The following is a 21,147-nucleotide window of genomic DNA, read 5'->3' as shown; positions in this document are numbered from 1 at the left end:
TTATTTTAGAAAAAAATTAGAATATAAAGATATCATATCAAGAAGGACTATAACTGTACTAAAAATTAGATTGATAGTGTATAGCAACTTAGAATCATTTGTATAGTTTCTCATCTCACATCAGTCCTGACTGAAAAACAAATACGCATTTCATAGTATCCATTAACAAATTATTGACAAGTTTGACAAATTATGTTAGGTATTTCCCTTATGGAAAAGCAGCCTTATTAAATTCAGAGTAATTTCCAGGAGGTGTTTCACCAAGGGTTTAAACATCTCTGGGGTCCTGTCACTGGTGGCCACTGAGATTGCACCACTCACGTCACATAGTATGTGGTGTTCCAGGATTCTTTTACTGAAGCTGGCGAGGTGGTAGGTTTTTGGTCTATTTTGTATTTTCCCGAGTGTGTTTCTCTTTCCCATTCCAGATCGGGAGGAGTGCGTTTGTGACCTCCTCTTCATCTCTGCCTTCCTTCCCCTCCACACTTTCCTGGTCGAGGGACGAAAGCGCCCGAAGGGTTAAGTACATTCTGAATGGTCTGCTCTCTGGAGGAGGGGCCGTGCTCCTGGGCTCTTTGTGCTTGGGCTCTGGCCCTCCTGTCCCTCGCTAACTGCCCTTCCGTCCTGCATGAGGCAGCGCTTCCTCCTGGTTTCTCACAGTGCATCAGGCGCACACTCGCGCACATGCACGCTCACCCATCGAGGGCGCCTACCTTTCTCTAACCCCACACTGCTCATATTCACGTCATATTTAACAGAGTTTGCAAATCACCCTACAGCATTTATTCTGAGCATACTGTCTTTTTAAACAACCAGAAAACTAGCTGGCTGCTGGTTAGATATTATAATAGGCCAAATCTGTTCAATTTGTTCAGGGCTACAGTTGTCATATTGAAACTGCTGTATGTGGACTCGCTGAAGTACTAAAATGTCATGCCTTTTTTTTTTTTAAAACCTGTGACACATTTTATGTCAGCACTACACTTGACAAACCAAGATTTACAAGTCCCTGCATCTTGAATCAGAATTGTAACACCTTGTGGCATTGGATCTGTGCAAGCAGCTGTTAGCCTAAAGCTGTTCACTTGTACAGGTTGGTTAAACCCCACCTACTGGTGTATAATTTATGGTCTCAATAGCAGTGCATGATTCAGTTAAGCCCCTTTTAGAGTAGTCAGGCAGTAAGTATCAAGCAACTCCTCCATACACAGCGTTTTGGTAAGTCAATGAAAGGGTACTAAGGACTTAGGTGGCACAGCCCCTGCTCCCGAAGGCACTGTCGATTAAAAAATACTTTCATGCACAAAGAGTGGTACATGACTGCAACCTGGGAAAGCCGTGGAAAGAGCACAAGCTTTGAAAATCCATGTCCCAGTTCTGGCTCCATCTCTTTTTGAATGGAAGGGTAATGTAAGGTAAGAGGAGGAAGGTGGCCGTGGGTAAGGAACCACCTTTACAGGCAAGGTGGGGTTTGCACTGGGCCTTTGCCATTCCCTCCACACCTAGGAATGATGGAGAGCCTTTCTTTCCTAGTTCCAGTGGCATATGGATTATCAAGGCCCTTTCAGGATTGGTTTTTTTTTTTTTTAAGAGACAGAGCCTCATTATGTTGCCTAGTCTGTAGTACAGTAGCTATTTACAGGCGTGGTCATAGCATACTGCAGCCTCAAACTCCTGGGCTCAAGCAGTCCTCCCACTTCAGGCTTCTGAGTAGCTGGGCCTACAGGCAGCGCCACCATGCCCTGACCCTTTTGGAATTCTTTACTTCACTTTCACAGTAGTCTATTAAGAATTCTCGGGGCCGGGCGCGGTGGCTCAAGCCTGTAATCCCAGCACTTTGGGAGGCCGAGACGGGCGGATCACGAGGTCAGGAGATCGAGACCATCCTGGCTAACACGGTGAAACCCCGTCTCTACTAAAAATACAAAAAACTAGCCGGGCGAGGTGGCGGGCGCCTGTAGTCCCAGCTACTCGGGAGGCTGAGGCAGGAGAATGGCGTAAACCCGGGAGGCGGAGCTTGCAGTGAGCTGAGATCCGGCCACTGCACTCCAGCCCGGGCTACAGAGCAAGACTCCGTCTCAGAAAAAAAAAAAAAAAAAGAATTCTCGCCGAGTGCAGTGACTCACACACTTTGGGAGGCCTAGGCGGGTGGACTGCTTGAGCCCAGGAGTTCAAGACCAGCCTCAGCAACATGGTGAAATTCTATCTCTACAAAAAATATAAAAAATTATCCAGGTGTGTTGATGCACACCTTTAGTCTCAGGTACTTGGGAGGCTGAGATGGGAGGATCGCTTGAGCCCGCCATGAGAGATCGAGGCTGCAGTGAGCCATGATTTTGCGATTGCATTCCAGCCTGGACAACACAGTGAGACCCTGTCTCAAAAAAAAAAAAGCAATTATTGTACTAAAAAAAAAAAAAGAATTCTTGATAAATTGGATTTAAAGTCTCAGCTGGGTGCAGTGGCTGTAATCCCAGCACTTTGGGAGGCCAAGGTGGGTGGATCACTTGAGCCCAGGAGTTTGAGACCAGCCTGGCCAACATGGCAAAACCCGTATCTACTAAAAAATACAAAAATTAGTAGGGGGTTGGCACATGCCTGTAATCCCAGATACTCGGAAGACTGAGGCACGAGAATCAAGAATCCCTTGAACCTGGGAAGCAGAGGTTGCAATAAGCCGAGATTGTACCACTGCACTCCAGCCTGGACGACAAAGTGAGACTGTCTAAAAAAAAAAAAAAAAAAAAAAGGTCTCCTGAGCAGTTCTGAAATTGAACTGTAATGTTTTCATTAAAATAGCCCAGATACAACTAAAGGACAGTTAGTGATTAAATACCTCATTAGAAATGTTGTAAGTCAAACCACTTTTGTCTACTGTGAAATTTTGTTTTTTAATTTGTATGGTAGCCTCCAAAATCATTGCAAGGACTGCTTGCTGAGATGGAGTTTTGTACAAAAATCATTTAAACTGATCACCCTGATTGTTCCTGACAGCTTCATCATGAGTTTAGATTTTTATGGCGTGTCTTTATTCAGAGAAAACTGCAAACCTATTAAATAAATTGAACCAGCACCAGCTATAAGGTAACCTTCCTATTAACAGCTTTGAGAGAGCAGCACTCTTAACCAATAGCTTTTGGCTCTGCATGTTTATAATAATTTTGATACATTAAATGCTGGCTACACTGAAATTCTGTACATATGCTTTTGTTGACAACGATGAAGGACTTAACTAACGTGTAAGTAACTGATTTCCTGGGTGGTTGCTGCTATATGTTGTTTTCCATACTTGAGAAACATTTACCGAATGCATTTATTAGGTATATGAGTCACTGCTCTTCTAAAATGTTTAAATGCAACTTGGTACTTTTGATCATTGAGGGTAATGCATTTGATTTGCAATTATCACATTTCATCGGGGAAGGCAAAAAGATTCATTATAAAGGCCAGGCGTGGTGGCTCATGCCTGTAATCCTAGCACTTTGGGAGGCCGAGGCAGGTAGATTCCCTGAGCTCAGTAGTTCAAGACCATCCTGGGCAACACATTGAAACCCCGTCTCTACTAAAATACAAAAAATTAGCCAGGCATGGCGGTGGGCGCCTATACTCCCAACTACTTGGGAGGCTGAGGCAGGAGAATCGCTTGAACCTGGGAGGCAGAAGTTACAGTGAGCCAGGATCGTGCCACTGCACTCTAGCCTGGGCAACAGAACGAGACTCTGTCTCCAGATAAATAAATAAAAAAGATTCATTATAAATATGTAGAATTTTCTGGGTTTAATTCTGTTTCTAGTTTGTTTTCCACTGGAGCAGCTCTGGGCACATTTTTCAGTATAATTACGTAAATGCAAGTTTTTATCTATTGATATATGTGTATATGTATACACACACATACCTCTGTGTGGGTGTATATATAAAAACCAAAATAAAACTTAAAATTTAGTTGGGGCCAGGTGTGGTGGCTCACATCTATAATCCCAGCACTTTGGGAGGCCAAACTTGGAGGATCACTTGAGCTCAGGATTATCAGGCTAGGCTGGGCAACATAGTAAGACCTTGTCTCTACAAAAAAGTACAAAATTAGCCGAGCGTGGTGGCACATGCCCGTGGTCCCAGCTGCTCAGGAAGCTGAGGTGGGAGAATCGCTTGAGCTTGGGAGGTCAAGGCTGCAGCGAGCTGAGGTTGTACCACTGCACTTAGCCTAGGCGACAGAGTGAGACCCTGTCTCAAAAAGAAAAGAAAAGAAAAAAAAGTTGGCAGGGTGCGGTGGCTCACACCTATAATCCCAGCACTTTTGGAGCTGAGGCGGGAAGATCACCGAGGTCAGGAGTTTGAGACCAGCCTGACCAACATGGTGAAACCCCGTCTCTAATAAAAATACAAAATTAGCTGGGTGTGGTGGCGCATGCCTGTAATTCCGGCTACTCGGGGGGCTGAGGCAGGAGAATTGCTTGAACCTGGGAGGCAGAGGTTGCAGTGAGCCGAGATTACGCCATTGCACTCCAGCCTAGGCAACAAGAGTGAAACTCCACCTCAAAAAAAAAAAAAGAAAAAGAAAAGAAAAGTTAGGTATTCCCTGTGACAAGATAAGAAGGGTTTTGGGTTTTTTTCTTTCTTTTTGGTTTTCTAAGCTCATCTCTGGAAGACCACAGTGTTTGCCCATGATCTTCCTGGTATAGACTTCTAGGAGCCAAACTCATTGACTGTTCATAAAGCCAGATCAAAACAAGGCAGCAAGAGAAGCAGAACTACTTATTGGTAGGAGATATAAACAAAGGAATCACCAAAGTTATAGATTCTACAGAAATTAGCTTTACAAACTCCCCATATGGCTCCAAGCCAACATTTAATCATTTGCCAAATAGATTTGAGTGGCTGCAGGATGCACGAGTTCATAGTGAATTTTAGGAGCCCACAGCAAGTGTCTTGTATTTGAGTGGCTGGGAACTAAACAGAGCATGTGTGGAGGTGTGGATGGAAGAACTCAGCCGACAGAGAAGAGAACATGTGCCCTGGGAGCAGAAGGAGAGTCTTTGGGGATAGCAAACAAAGTGTAGTGTGAATAAGGGGGACTCCTCCACATGGGTCCAGCTGCCTTGCCTGTACCCACCAGGTGTTATCAGTAAGGAGCAACAATCAGGCTTTACGTAGTTTTGTGGGGGTTTTTTTTGTGTTTTTTTGTTTTTTTTTTTGTTTTGTTTTTTGAGTTAGGGTCTAGCTCTGTCACCCAGACTGGAGTATAGTAGTGTGATCTCATCTCACTGCAACCTCTGCCTCCTAGGCTCAAGAGATCCTCTCACTTCAGCCTCCCAAGTAGCTGAACTGCAGGTGTGCACTACCACACTTGGCTAATTTTTGTAGTTTTAGTAGAGATGACATTTCACCATGTTGCCCAGGCTAACCTCAAACTCCTGGCCTCAAGTGATCTGCCCACCTCGGCCTCCCAACGTGCTGGGATTACAGGTGCGAGCCACCGCACCTGGCCATGTAGACCTTCTTAAACCAACTTACTCAAAAGTAGCCATTCTTTTGGATAAAGCTATAGGGTTTCCATGTGTTTAAACAAAGCTCTCAGTTTACATCTGTGTCCTTAGCCACATTTTATTGCAGCATCAATAAAACTCTCTTAGCCACATGTTTTGATTAACTTGGATGAAATTCAAGGAGTAAAGCTAGAAATAGCTCACACTTGTATTTTATAAGGTAATTGGTTTAGGTTTTAAATTAGCCTCCACTGATTTCTGTTCCAAAGAAATTCTCAAGCATTATGGGTGAAATAAATACTGAGGGAAAATAACGTTCATGAAATACTCAGAACATAGTTCCCTTTGAAGGAATAAAGTCCCCTTCGAATTTCGTCACCCTAGAAGATCCTGTGTTTAGCAGTGCTGGCATTTGTTCAAAACATTTTTAGGATTCCTCTTTTGAATCTATATCCCATTTTTGATTGTCACAGTTGTACCGAATCTTTACATTTTAAGGGGTAGATTTGAGCCCAGGCATGAAATATTGGAGGTAGCAGGAGGCAGGAGACCTGGTGCTTGGTCCTGTTTTTCTGCAGACTTTGTGGCCTTTGGTGGGCCACGCAGCTTTTTTGGCCCTTCATTTTCTCATATGGGGTTCAGTCAGATAATCTGAAGGTGACTTCCAATGCTGAAGGTCTGTGGTCATATAAGTGCCGGGATTTTTTTTGTTTGTTTCTGAGACAGGGTCTTACTCTGTTGCCCAGGCTGGAGTACAGTGATGCGATCATGGTTCAATACAATCTTGAACTCCTGGGCTCAAGCAATCCTCCCTCAGCCTCCTGAGGATCTGGGACTACAGGTGTATGCTACCATGCCTGGCTGTTTTTTTTTTATGTTTTTTTTGTTTTGTTTTGTTTTAATGTTGCCCAGGCTGGTCTCAAACTCCTAGCCTCAAGCAATCGTCCTGCCTCAGCCTCCCAAAATACAGGGATTACAGGCATGAGCCACCACACCCTGCCTGTATTTTAACTACATCTCATTATGTTATAAATTTGAGAACTAAATGAGGGTGTGTTGCCTTGCATGTCTGTTAGTTTGTACCAAGGATGTGATTATGGAGTAGCCACTGAGCTAAGAAGAAAATGGTGCAAAGAAGGAAAGAGGCCATTTCTGGATCCAATGTTCATCTTTTACTGAATTTTCACTAGAGAGTTGGCCCCTGTCCCAAATGAGATTTGGGATGTGAAGGCCAATAGCCTAATAGGTAACAGTTCCTAGGGAAGACTCCTGAGAAGGGTCTCATGTTACCAACTTACGAGGGTCCCTCTTCTTTCTTGTAGGCATCCAGGCTGGAGAAGCAGAACAGCACACCTGAGAGTGACTACGACAACACTCCCAACGACATGGAGCCAGATGGCATGGGGTACATCCACAGGATGAGCGTGCCAGGGGAGGGGCCCCCAGGGCCAGCAGAAGCAGTTCACCACACACACCCCTTTTCTCTATTTTCAGACTCATAAAGTCTTAAAATATTCAAGTATATGCTCATAGTTTGCATGTCTTGTCATCTCACATTATTGCTGAAAGGTCTTTTTCTTTGTACCAGCATGTTATGTGTCTTTAGCTGTCTGTAGTGTGTTTAAAGTCATTACCCCACTTCATCACGAAGACAACACTAGGTTACATTCCGCATTTGTACCCAAGGAATTGGCTCACCTGGGAGTGGCTTTATAACCACACACTCTCCCCACCCCAGGTATTTCCCTCCCTTTTCCCCTCCTTCACCCTTCCCATGAGAGCAAACACTTCCAGCCCTATGGTAGAGTGAAATAGCCCATTTTAGAGCCTTACCGTGAGTCTCCTGCTAGACAGGATAAAGGAAATGACGAGACCAGCCTGCTCATGCATTTAGCTGGTGCATACAAAGTGGCTCCTAGAAGCAGAGGAGCAGCTAATAAGCACCTGCTGTATTTAACTGCATCTTTAATGTTCACAGGTCAAGCCGAAAGGGACGGCAAAGAAGTATGGTGTGGCCAGGTGATGGCTTGGTACCAGACACAGCAGAACCCCACGTGGCCCCAAGCCCCACTCTCCCTAGTACCGAAGATGTCATCAGGAAGACTGAACAGATCACCAAAAACATACAGGAGCTCTTAAGAGCAGCCCAAGAAAATAAACATGACAGGTAAGCAGGACTGAAGACCCTGCTTTGGCAGAGCATGTGTTATGCGCCCAGAAAGGGATGATGCCCACATTCCCAATGGCAGCTGTTCCTTGCATGCTGACTTCAAGGTCATTGAAAACCTAAGTCTACATTAATAGGCTTAAGAACAATGTCAATTTTGGTTTGGTTTGTTTTGTTTGATTTACGTGGTATTTTCTTTTTTTTCATCTTGTTATGAAGCTCCGAAAATAAGTGCTTCTAGAAATAGGATTGTGGCATAGTTAGGGTGGCGACAGTGCTAATTCTAGGTAGAGGGGGAAAGGGGCTACCTTACACCTTGCTTCTGGCCACAGCTATACCCTGGCCTGGCTAGGGACAAGGCTGCTGACACAAAAGGTATCCTGGGCTGGGCACACTGGCTCACGCCTGTAATCCCAGCACTTTGGGAGGCCGAAGCAGGTGGATCACCTGAGGTCAGGAATTTGAGACCAGTCTGACCAATATGGTGAAACCCTATGTCTACGAAAAACACAAAAATTAGCCAAGCGTGGGCAGCATGTGCCTGTAGTCCCATCTGTTCTGGAAGCTGAGGCAGGATAATTTCTTGAACCCTGGAGGCAGAGGTTGCAGTGAACCAAGATCATGCCACTGCACTCCAGCCTGGGCAACACGAGCGAAACTCTGTCTCAAAGTAAATAAAGTTGATCTCATCATCACCCAAATCCATCCCTGCGCATGAGAGAGGAGGCTGCTTACTCTGACCAGAAGCACGGCGGTTAATTCTTACCCGGAGGAAGGGAATGGCTCTTGCTCCAACTTAGCCTTTTGTTCTTTGAGAGTGAATTCTCTAAGAACTTCCAGTGAGTTGCAAACTGCTTGGGGTAACATCCTAGCTTCCCATGGTTGGCAGGATGTAGACACTCATAAAACATTAGCTAAACCAGCAGAATTCAGTCAAACCCAAGAACAATCTCATTCTTTTCATTAGGTCAGCAAAGTTTAGGACTTCAGTGAAGAACTTTCTTCATGCCTTGCATGAGAAAAAAGTGTTGAAGGGATGCTGTGCTGTTTACTCTTCTCTCTGTTTTCTTCTTCCACACAGACATGCATCTGGGCCTTTGTATTCCCTTTTGTAGTCCTGGCACTACTGGGTCAACCTCCCCTTTCTCCTTTTTTATATGGCTCACACATCTCCCAGTGTCCTTACTTCCCACTAGGAAAGAGGGGAATAAGCCATGTTTATTGAAAGATAAGAGTTAGTCTTTTGGAGGGACTGCTGGAAGCTCCTCAGAGAAAAAGAGAAACCCGCATAACTTTTTAGCCTCCTTTGATAACAACTGTCTAATGATTTGGCTTCTTCCTCCTTTCCCAGGCATCCTCTTCTTACCACACCTTTTGGACATAATTGATTACAGAAAGCAGTGTCCCATGGCTTTCCAAAGGCCTTTTTTTTTTTTTTTTTTTTTTTTTTTTTTTGAGACAGAGTCTTACTCTGTCACCCAGGCTGGAGTGCAGTGGCATGATCTCACTCACTGCAACCTCTGCCTCCTTGGCTCAAGTGATTCTCCTGCCTCAGCCTCCCGAGTAGCTGGGATTACAGGCGCCCACCACCATGCCTGGCTAATTTTTTTGTATTTTAAGTACAGACAGTTTCACTATGTTGGCCAGGCTGGTCTCGAACTCCTGATCTCAAGTGATCTGCCCACCTCAGCCTCTCAAAGTGCTGAGATTACAGGCTTGAGCCACCATGCTTGGCCAAAGTTTTTGACAGCGTTTAATGTAATGATGATTCAATAACACTTCCTTCCTAAGCACTGTGACTCCGTTTGTCGATGTGCTTCGCTTTTCATTTCCTCTAGTTCAGAAGTGCTGTGCTTGTATTTCAAACTAAAACGTGCTTGCCTTATGTTGCTGTCGTTGTCAAAAATATAAATATCTGCCCTTAGGCCATTTCTGGCTTCAAAGATGCAATATGGTGCTTGGTACAATTTGGGAAGTTCCTTTTTTTTTTTTCCTTTCTTTGTTTAAAGTGTACAAATCCATTCAACAACACATACCATGATCTGATTTCCTTTTTTTTTAAGACCATGAGAGAATGATGCAGAGATTTTAATCATTAGCTCATTCTTTTGGTTTAAAACCATAATTGGTCTAGAGAATTTATATTTCATAAATTGTTCAATGCTATACTAAAATTTGTGGCTACTTAGATACCCGAGATGCTTTTATTTATAATCTTGAATTGTACAAATTAAACCCATGCCTTTTTCTCATTTTCTCTTCTTGATCCATGTAAGCAGCCCCAGCCCCTGACATTCCTGAAGTCTGGTCTCCTGGGCCTCCAGCCTCACTCCTGCCCTCACACAGACATACATACGATTCAGGGATTATGACATACTATGCACGAAAACCTTTTTGAGGAAAGATACCAATGTGAATGAAGTTGTGAACGTGGACTCCTGTTAGAGGAGGAGGAGAAGGGCTTCCTCATTAATCTGGGTGTGCTTGCTTTTCTGTCTTGTCGAGGACTTCCCCAAATAGTTCATAATGAGTGAGCTTTTGAGAGATGGCCTTAGGAAAGATTCCTTCTCTGTAGCAGGAGGAAAGGGTGAATCGTATTTCTCAAAAATGAAACCATAACCAACAGAATATAAAACTCTTCACTGGCCAGGCACGGTGGCTCACACCTATAATCCCAACACTTTGGGAGGCTGAGGCGGGTGGGTCATAAGGTCAGGAGTTGGAGACCAGCCTGACCAACATGGTGAAACCCCATCTCTACTAAAAATACAAAAATTAGCCGGGCATGGTGGCGCAAGCCTGTAATCCCAGCTACTCAGGAGGCTGAGGCAGGAGAATTGCTTGAATCCGGGAGACGGAGGTTGCAGTGAGCCGAGATTGCACCACTGCACTCCAGCCTGAGTGACAGAGTGCGACTCTGTATCAAAAAAGAAAAAAAAAACAAAACTCTTCAGTGTAGTTCTCAGTCACTGTGATATTAACACACAGTTTATTAGTATGCATGATACACGTGACAGCTGTGGACATTGCTTTTTTCTCTTTCTGAAATCTGTGTGACCAGATAGGTTGTTGCCCCTTCATATTTACAAGTTAACTCCTTATACGTTGGAACTTTTGTTATTACATGGTTTATGATTGTAATTGTTCACAAAGGTAAAAGTCAAGATTTCCCATGAAGGCATTTTTGGATAATATAAACATTTTCTTGAAATGTAATGGTTTAATTTAAAATGTAGGCAGTCTTTTTTTTTTTTTTTTTTTTGAGATGGAGTCTCGCTCTTGTCCCCTAGGCTGGAGTGCAATGACATGATCTTGGCTCACTGCAACCTCTGCCTCCCGTGTTCAAGTGATTCTCCTGCTTCAGCCTCCTACTGTGGAATTACAGGCATGTGCCACCATGCCCAGCTAATTTTTTTGTATTTTTAGTAGAGATGGGGTTTCACCATGTTGTTCAGGCTGGTCTCAAACTCCTGACCTCAGGTGGTCTGCCCACCTCGGCCTCCCAAAATACTGGGATTACAGGCGTGAGCCACTATGCCCAACCAACAGTTTTAATTATGATAGTTTTGAAACTAGATTTATTACAAAGGTGAAGTACATAAGTTGCTTATGACAATCTATTCAGAAGCCAACTTCATGGTTTAAAAAATGGGGAAAGGGCCGGACACTGTGGCTTACACCTGTAACCCCAGCACTCTGGAGGCTGAGGCAAGAGAATCACTTCAAGACAAGGCTGGGCAACATAGTGGGACTCCTCTACAAAAAAATATTTCAAAATCAGTCAGGCGTGGCGGCGCATACCTGAAGTTCCGGCTATTGAGAGGCTCCAGTTCTAATTTTAAGGAATTTTTTCAGTCCTTTATTTTTCACTTCTGTGGCCTTTTGCATGGAAATCCTTTCTCTTTCTAGAAATCAGGACGATGAAACACATGAGAAGTGGACATGAGGAGGGGTGAATTATGCTTCTGTACTGTTGTATGGCCTTACCTGATCAGGAGTGTATGTTGCCATATTTCATACCTGGAGACTTTTCAGCAGATTGAACTTTCAGGAAGCAATGGGAGTCCTGCTTTCTAACCATGTGCCCTCTGGTGGTGTGGGATGCACAGCTGGCTGGCTGCAGCACCAGCCCCTTCATGAAGGGAATATAAACACAATCTGTCCTAGCACTTGAGTACTCTTTGCCTCCGAATCATTTTTACTGTCATTGAGTAACTTCTTCAATATTCTTGCAGTTATATTCCCTGCTCAGAGAGGATACACGTAGCTGTTACAGAAATGGCAGCATTATTCCCCAAAGTAAGTCACTTGCTACTCACTTGGTTTAAATCCTTTTAAATGAACAGCAAGAAATTCTTTATGACCTGTATATTATATTAGCTTTTTTGTAGCATATGCAGTTTTAAAATATGCAGTCGTATAGAGCTTTGAAATATTTTTGTTCTGCATGAATGCTGATTTAATAAGACAAGGATCTACAAGTCATGTGCTAAAAGGCAAATTTTAAAATTTTTTAATTTATAGGATTTTCTGGAATATTTTACCCACATGGATTAATATTTTTCAAAAACTACCTCAAAATACCACATATTACTAAAATTACCCTGCAGGCACTTTGACCTTTGAATCAGAATATTTCAGCATCTCTTACACTGTGGGCTGTGATGCTTGGAGTGTGTAAAGCACCCCATTGAGAAAGGGCAGGACCAAACTGCCTTTCACTCCGGGAGCAGCTTGGTTTGCTTTAGAAGAATGTTTGTCCCCTGGTTTTGGATGTCTGCCCTGCAGTTCAGGGTAAACGGTTGTCTTTTTCCTTTTAGAAACCCAAGTCTGACATGGTGAGGACTTCCCTTCGTTTACTGACGTCCAGTGCCTACCGATTGCAGTCAGAGTGCAAAAAGACCCTCCCAGGGGACCCCGGCTCACCCACAGACGTCCAGCTGGTCACTCAGCAGGTCATCCAGTGTGCGTATGACATCGCCAAGGCTGCCAAGCAGCTGGTCACCATCACCACCAAAGAGAACAACAACTGACAAGGGCAGGGTGCCGCCTCCTCTGTTTTCTAGGCTTTATAAAGTCCAATTTCAAATTCAGACACAGAACTCTTCAGATTTCTACAAAAAGAAACATTTAATGATGGTTTAAAACTTTTTAAAAGAAAACTCAGTATTATTTTTGCATGTTTTCTAACCAATTTTCAACTATTTAACCCACTTGCCTTATTTTGTGCCTATTTGCTGGTTTAGTTTCTGATGTTCGGTTGTGTTGTCAATAACTGTCGAGTTGATCACATACATCCAAAAGAATAGTTTCATTGTCTAAAGTTTGTGAAAACTTTTCCATCCCTTAAAACTCCCTGCCTATGGCTAAAACTATAAATGAAATTTTTCATAAAACATTTTCTTGAGAGAGTTCAGTTTAAAAAACAAAAAATCAACATCATTTGTTCCCTACCAAGCATCGTGCAATAAGTGAATTTCCTGGCCTACTCAGAATCTCTAAGCTTGGGGTATCTCCAAGCATGTATGTAGAGAAAGAACTTTGCCACTTTTTAAAACTAGTGTCACAGTCTCTCTTGGGAGGAAACAATGAATTGATCCATTTCTTCTCAGTGTTTTACCCTGCTAAATGTTTTGTTATTTAATGTTGTTATCTCAAGCTCCTATCTCTTGATATTTTCTTGTCATCTTGAAGGCCCCATGGAATGAGATAAAGCATTGACCCGCCACGGGACATCTCATGAAGCCATGTTCAGGGTAGGAGCTCCACGCACATCACCACCCATTGTCAGGTGCTCTCCCTCATCCCTGTAAGCCAGGCAGTTTGTTCAAAACCCGCAGCAAAGAGAAGCGTCAGTCTAACACGCCAGAACTCATTTTGTGCCACCCATTCAGGTATCACTACCGTGAACTGTAGGGAAAAGAAATCACCTATTCCCTGACATTGTGTTGCACCTTTCATTCAAAAGTCAGCTTGCTTCTCTGACCACTTACAGTTTTCTCAGATGAGTTGCTTCACATTTTTCGTCATCTTTAAGGACTTCTTGAAAGATGTATCGTAGTCATCTGAGTTAGTTTCTCCTCCATCACCTCATGAGTACTTAAAAATTAGACATCAACGGCCGGGCGCGGTGGCTCAAGCCTGTAATCCCAGCACTTTGAGAGGCCGAGGCGGGCGGATCACGAGGTCAGGAGATCAAGACCATCCTGGCTAACACGTGAAACCCCGTCTCTACTAAAAATACAAAAAAAAAAAATTAGCTGGGCGTGGTGGCAGGCGCCTATAGTCCCAGTTACTTGGGAGGCTGAAGCAGGAGAATGGCAGGAACCCAGAAGGTGGAGCTTGCAGTGAGCCTAGATCGCGCCACTGCACTCCAGCCTGGGCAACAGAGCAAGACTCCGTCTCGGGGGGGAAGAAAAAATTAGACATCAACTTTCAAGAATTCCTTAGAGAGTGTGCTTTCAGCTGGCTGCCTGCTACCCCAAAGCTCTGAAAGAGTAAGGTTGAAGTGCTGGAACATGCTCAGATTGTTTTTTAGTTACTAAAAAGCCCCTTCTTGTTCTGAATGTGAAAGCTCTTCCCATTCCTGCTTACTGCAGCCATTCTGTGTGTGTGGTTCAGACCCTGGCCTAGGGCTGGTGATGTGGATGAGTGAAGGGAGCCAGGTACATGGCAGTAGGGCAGAGGGGACTACAGGGAGCCCATGACCCACCCGGTAAGGGCAGTAGCCCCCAGCTCTACTCCTGTTGCCATGTGGAAAAGTGGGCCTAGGATGGCCACAGCTTTGATTTTTCAAGAGACAAGAAACCTAGATTTTTTTTCGGTGCCATCTCTCCATTTATAAATGCTGGCAACCAATTTGAACATTTTCAGAGGCCATGTGCAGGTGAGCTGTGTCCTCTAGGCTGACAACTCACAGTCCCCACCCCAGGGCCCTGTAAGCTGTGCAGTGTGAAGGCCTGGCTTCCCCAGACACACCTGGAGCAGCCTCTGAGTCTTACCCATAATGGAGCCGGCCTACCCTGTGTGTTATGTTGCTGTCGCTCCTGTTTTTACCCATATGTTCTGTCCCATAGTGGTCATTTACACATGTGAAGAAGACACAAGAATCAAAGTACAAGTTGCCTCAATACATGCTAATAACTAAGCCTCTATTTTCACAGGACTGATTCACGCACACCTTTATAGCTTGACCGTATGCTGTCATGAAAGTAGCACCCCGACGGTGCTTGCTTTACTAAGTCACCGTGTGTGGATGCTTTTGTTGCGTTTTGCTACACTGTGAGTAGCATGGGAAAAGGGTCCACATCTCCAGAAGACTCTTCCACTTGTTTGTCCCACAGCCCTAAGTGCCACATTGCTGTTGGTTGCTCCTGGGATGCCTTCTAGAAGGGGGCCTCCTACCTTAAGTGCAGGCGCCATCTGATAGCCTTTTCTGCAGGCTTCGTGTACTTAGCTGATCCTCCTTTTTCTTGCAAACCCCTGCCCCTGCTGTCCCAGGGAGGACGGGCTTCTGTAGGGGCTTCTGTAGAGGCTTCTGGGAAATGAGCTCTCTGCAGGAGGTGAAGCAGTGTTTTCCTTGGAACGTTTGAGGACCTGCAATAGAGGATGTTGTCTTTATGGCCCTAGAGAAAGTCAAGGAACATGGGGACCAACGAAGCACTTCCAGTTATAAGAATATCTCAGAAGAGTGCTCGGTTAGCCCACGGTGCCAAAACTCCAAACAGAAGTTCCCCGGTGGAATGATGCGGCCATTGGAGGGCTGCAGGTCGTCCTCTCCCTATGTACCCCGCCCATTTCCTGAGCCTCATCTGAGATCTGGTGTCAGAGTTCTCTGCTCCTGTTGGCAAATCGCACCTTGTCTGAACATTTGTTCCAGCCACCTTTTGCACATGGATTCCGTACCTTGCACTAGCAATGTCTACCTTCGGTAACATCGTTTTGTTCACCCTGTATTCTCAATGATCCCTTCCTCCCCATATCTCACCCTTCCCCCGAAGCCGATAGGGCAGAGGTGCACTTTATGAAACTGGCACTTGGCTGAACAGAAGGAAACAGCTGTACCCCTAAGCTCCTTTCACAGAAATCGTCATCTACCTTGGAATGCAAATAGTTCTTATTTGCCAAAGAACAGTGAATTGGGCCCAAAGATCAAACACAGCATTTCACGTAATCGGAATTCTAAATGCACAACTCAGGAGCTGTGCACGGCTCCTCAAACGATTCAGTTGCAGAATCGAGAGCAAAACTCACCTGTTTTTGTCCTCAGTGGCACCCATGAGCTTTCCAATAGTATAATTTTCTTTCTTTCGTTGTCCTGGTTGAAGGTAACGTGTGTTCCTAGAAAAGAAAATGCTGCATAGGAAAACTGAGATGCCTTTTATTCTAACGTGTTTGATCCCTGTCACTCATTATTCTGTACTTTTTATTGTACATTCTATTCCTGTAATTATTGTGCCCTTTAAGTGTTATAAAATCGTTTTGGAATTTGTGCCTGGTAGTTATGCAATAAACAGGCTCTACAAAGGTGTTTGTGGTAATGCTGTGCTCCCCATCACTTAGTTGATGTTTCCAGATACTCTGTAAAAGGTCTGAGGAAATTCTCCCAAAACGCCATTATTAGTGAGATGCAGTGTTTCATATGCTTTGGGGCTCCAGCAGTTTTACAGTAATGACTATCTTTTTCTTCCTCTGTGCTTAGCAAATAGCTTTCTTTTTTTTGAGATGGAGTTTCACTCTTGTTGCCCAGGCTGGAGTACAATGACATGATCTCGGCTCACTGCACCCTCCGCCTCCTGGGTTCAAGTGATTCTCTTGCTTCAGCCTCTGAAGTAGCTGGGATTACAGGCATACACCACCATACCCGGCTAATTTTGTATTTTTAGTACAGACGGGGTTTCACCATGTTGGTCAGGCTGGTCTTGAACTCCCGACCTGAGGTGATCCACCCGCGTCGGCCTCCCAAAGTGCTGGGATTACAGGTGTGAGCCACCGCACCCGGTGCAAATAGCTTTCTTTAAACCCTGCATCAAGATGTTAGTTCCATGCATCTTATAATGTATTTATTCCCTAAATTTAACTTTTTTTTTCTTTTGGAGAGAGGTTCTCACTCTGTCACCCAGGCTGGAGTGCAGTGGTATGATCTCAGCTCACTGCAACCTCCATCTCCTGGGTTCAAGTGATTCTCATGCCTCAGTCTCCCAAGTAGCTAGGATTACTGGCATGCGCCACCACCCCTAGCTAATTTTTTTGTATTTTTAGATACGGGGTTTCAACATGTTACCCAGGCCGGTGCGAACTCCTGGTCTCAAGTGATCCACCCACCTCAGCCTCCCAGAGTGCTGGGATTACAGATGTGAGCCACTATGCCCAGCCCGTAACTTTAATTTTTTAAATGCCGTGAAAGCCATCCCAGCACAGATGTCCTCACTTCTTCCTAACAGGTGATGGGGTCCTGACTTGAGTTCAGTGCTTTTTTTTTTTTTTTTTTTTGAAATGGAGTTTTGCTCTTATTGCCCAGGCTAGAGTGCAGTGGTGCAATCTCGGCTCACTGCAGCCACCACCTTCTGATTTCAAGTGATTCTCCTGCCTCAGCCTCCCAAATCGCTGGGATTACAGGTGCTTGCCACCACACCCAGCTAATTTTTTTGTATTTTTAGTAGAGATGGGGTTTCACCATGTTGGTCAGGCTGGTCTCAAACTGCTGACCTCGTGATCCACCTGCCTCAGCCTCCCAAAGTACTGGGATTACAGGCGTGAGCCACCGCGCCCGGCAAGTTCAGTGTCTTAAAACCACTGGTCTTTTGTATTATTATTTTCAGAGAAAGGCCCTCTGTGCAGGTTCCTAGGGGAAACTGGTATAGATTTGCATGGGGGTTCATCAGGGCTGCCCATGGTCACCAGTGATTGTTCTCTGGTTAGGTGACTTGGGACTCTTCTCCCAAATGGAAGAAGGGTGGGGTAGGGCCTGAGCACCACGGGTGCTTTCCAAGTGAGAAGTCGGAAAGACGCCACGTCCTCGCTGTGATCCCGCTTGTCCAGGGGACGTCTGTGCAGGCTTAGGACCAGTGGCTCACACAGCTCACACCCAGAGCAACCTCCTCAGGCAGGAGGCTCAAAAGAGTCAGCAGCAGGCCTCCTGGAACCCTGGCAGGCTCACCAGGCCGAGCCCCTATAGTCTGGTTCAGCAGATCTGGGGTGGGGCCCAGGAGTAGGCATTTCTAACAGGTTCCAGGGACCACACTCTGCGAAGTTCTGCTGTAGACCATTTCCAGGCCTTTCCCACCACACAGCTCCTTGGCTTCTGCTTTTACACATGTTTTAGTGTAGGAGAGTCATGTAATTTTAGCTGACATTTCCCCTGCACCAGGCACTGTGCTGAGTTCTTTTTTTTTTTTTTTTTCTTTTTTGAGACAGAGTCTGTTGCCCAGGCTGGACTGCAGTGGCGTGATCTCAGCTCATCACAACCTGTACCTCCCGGGTTCAAGCAGTTTTCCTGCCTCAGCCTCCCAAGTAGCTGGGACTACAGGTGCATGCCACCATGCCCGGCTAATTTTTTTTTTTTTTTTTTTTAGTAGAGACGGGGTTTCTCCATGTTGGCCAGGCTGGTCTTGAACTCCTGACCTCATGATCCGCCCACCTCGGCCTCCCAAATTGCTGGGATTACAGGCGTGAGCCACCACGCCCAGCCCGTGCTGAGTTCTTGACACATATTCATTCATTTCATCCTCACTACAGCCGGATGAAGTGAGTGTTTCTTCCCATTGTTCAGATAAGGAAGTTTATAGCCCAGGAGGCCGAGCCCCACATCCAAGGAGAGTGTGTCAGTTGTTGTCATGCTCCTTATTCCTCTTCACCACCAGGGCGTGTTTCCCAGCAGAGTCACAGTGTTACAGGATCTCTGGGGTATCGATTTTTCTGGCTGGAAATCTCTGGCCAGTGCCTTTGCCTGAGTTCTTGTCCTGCATCCTCAAAGAATGAGGTACTCAGACAAGTGAAGGGTGAAGAAGATTTTTTTTTTTTTTTTTTGAGACAGAGTCTAGCTCTGTTGCCCGGCTGAAGTGCAGCAGTGCAATCTTGGCTCACTGCAACCTCCACCTCCTAGGTTCAAGCGATTCTCCTGCCTCAGCCTCCTGAGTAGCTGGGATTACAGGTGCGTGCCGCCATGCCCAGTTAAATTTTGTATTTTTAGTAGAGATGGGGTTTCACCATGTTGGTCAGGCTGGTCTCCAGCTCCTGACCTCATGATGCACCCACCTCAGCCTCCCAAAGTGCTGGGATTACAGGCGTGAGCCGCATTGCCTAGCTAAAGACTTTTATTTTTTATTTTTTATTTTTTTTGGAGACAGAGTCTCTCTCTGTTGCCCAGGCTGGAGTGCAGTGGCCGGATCTCAGCTCACTGCAAGCTCCGCCTCCCGGGTTTACGCCATTCTCCTGCCTCAGCCTCCCGAGTAGCTGGGACTACAGGCGCCCGCCACCTCGCCCGGCTAGTTTTTTTGTATTTTTTAGTAGAGACGGGGTTTCACTGTGTTAGCCAGGATGGTCTCGATCTCCTGACCTCGTGATCCGCCCGTCTCGGCCTCCCAAAGTGCTGGGATTACAGGCTTGAGCCATCGCGCCCGGCCGAGATTTTTATTTAGTGTTAGAACAGCTCCTCTTCGTAGGCAGGTCATCCTGTCAAGTGTTCAGCTGTCAGCAGAGAGGAGGCCCTGGAGAGGGTGGCTCCTCTCCACAGGCAAGTCATTCGGGCGTCTCTGCAGGTCTGTGAAGCTCTCAGTAGAGAGGGCAGCTCCTCTCTGCCAGCAGGCTGTCTGCAGCTCTCAGGGGAAAGGGTACTACTCCTCTCTGCAACTGGTCGTCCCATCGTCTGCAGCTACAGCTATCAGCAGAGAGAGCACTCCTCTCTGCAGCTGGTTGTCCCGTTGTCATCTCTCTGCCCTCTCCATCCTCTGGCCTGCTCTGGCTGAGCCCGGGGCTCTCATGGCCCGCAGAGGGGAGGAAGTGCCTGCCTGGTCTATGGTTGGCTATGCACAGGCCCGGAAGAGGTACCACAAGTCCCCACTCGGGTCTGCAGGACTGGTAGCCTGGTCCCCAGCCTTCAGGCCCCCCCTGGCCTGTAGATAGGGCCTTACTGGGGACCCTGCCCACTCCCACCCAGGACTGTCTGCCTCCGGCTGCCATTCATGGCCCCAGGGCTTGGCCCCAACCCTGCTCTGAGATGGGAGAGGGTGCTGGGAGCCGAGAGAGGCCAAGCAGTGGGAACAGGCACCCCTGAGCCTGCAGAGACTGGGGGGTACTTTCTGGGGCACCCAAGGATGCAGATTGCAGAGACACCCAGGTCCTGCACTTGGGAGGGCAGCCACAGCTGCACCCAGGAGCTCCCGCCCCACCAACTCAGAAGAGGAAGGGCTCCCGCTTGTCCCCAGCTCCTGCCTGCTTCATGGAGCAGGAGGTCATAGGTCCAGTGGCTGCAGCTGCACCCAGGAGGGCAGATCCTGTCTCTTCTTGGTTCCCCCAAGAGCCCAAGAGCACAGAGAGGCTCAAATCCCCAACTTCAGTGTGGGCGGCAGTAGCCCCACCCTCCTGGAGCAGGAGGCCTGGGTCTGCAGCTGCGGTTTTGGTGGCTGCAGAAGCACGGGGAGCTCCCATTCCAACCCAGAAGGGGTAGGGCTCCCAGTGGCTCCATGGCGTGTGCAGCCCCAGCTGTGCTTCCCTGCTGCAGTCGGCATAACGGCAGCAGCCACTACCATCAACAGTGGAGTTGGGGCTGGGCGCAGTGGCTCATGCCTGTAATCCCAGCACTTTGGGAAGCCAAGGCGGGTGGATCACCTGAGGTCAGGAGTTTGAGACCAGCCTGGCCAACATGGTGAAACCCCGTCTCTACCAAAAATACAAAAATTAGCCAGGTGTGGTCCCAGCTACTCTCGAGGCTGAGGCAGGAGAATCGCTTGAACCTGGGAGGCAGAGGTTGCAGTGAGCCAAGATCACACCACTGCACTCCAGCTTGGGCGATAGGGTGAGACTTTATTTGAAAAAAACTTTGTTTTAAAAAAAAAAAAACAGTGGAGTCGGGGAAGGTGGCCTCCACATGGAGCTGGTGCTGCTGGGCTGGCTGCACTGCAGTGCCTCAAAGGCTCCTCCCCATGAGTCTAGATATGGGGGGCAGGTAGGCAACAGGCTACGTAAACAGATGCCTTTCACAGCCCTGATAGCTGGTGCCCTCACAGCCTGGAGGCCCTCGAGCAGGCGGCTGAGTCCCTGGCGCCTGGACTTCTCTCGCGCTTGTTGAATGGCCGACTGGAAGGACTGTCTGAGCGCCTGTCCCCTTGCTCACAACACTGTGGCCGCAGCAGTCTCCATCTCCTGAAGCTGTTAGGGCAGAAGTGCACTCGGCGACCATCTGAGGAGCGGCTCACTGTCCAGCAGGCTGGGAGTGTGATGTTGTCTAGGAACAGCTCCTCGTGGTCCATGGACTCTGGGGGTCCCAGCGTCTGCTAG

General features: G+C 46.5%; 1 protein-coding gene across 8 annotated transcripts in view; it reads left to right on the top strand.

The window, feature by feature from the left end:
• GIT2 (GIT ArfGAP 2) overlaps nucleotides 1-13,046 on the top strand; it is a 64,407-nt gene extending 51,361 nt beyond the window's left edge. For 4 of the 8 annotated variants that reach the window (XM_025401362.1, XM_025401363.1, XM_025401358.1 and 1 more), the window contains 4 exons: nucleotides 6,806-6,888; nucleotides 7,462-7,650; nucleotides 11,886-11,949; nucleotides 12,471-13,046. In XM_025401362.1, the coding sequence (XP_025257147.1) occupies nucleotides 6,806-6,888; nucleotides 7,462-7,650; nucleotides 11,886-11,949; nucleotides 12,471-12,683 (549 nt within the window). In that variant the 3' untranslated portion in view covers nucleotides 12,684-13,046. Of the gene's footprint in view, nucleotides 1-428; nucleotides 519-6,805; nucleotides 6,889-7,461; nucleotides 7,651-11,885; nucleotides 11,954-12,470 lie in introns of all 8 variants that reach the window. The other 4 variants (XM_025401360.1, XM_025401357.1, XM_025401356.1 and 1 more) reach the window with 2 other exon arrangements.
• Nucleotides 13,047-21,147: the final 8,101 nt, after the last annotated feature.

Source organism: Theropithecus gelada, chromosome 11 (genome assembly GCF_003255815.1).
Source record: "Theropithecus gelada isolate Dixy chromosome 11, Tgel_1.0, whole genome shotgun sequence".
NCBI lineage: Eukaryota > Metazoa > Chordata > Mammalia > Primates > Cercopithecidae > Theropithecus > Theropithecus gelada.
Note: the sequence above shows the minus strand (reverse complement) of the source record. Positions and strands in the feature narration are given on the sequence as shown.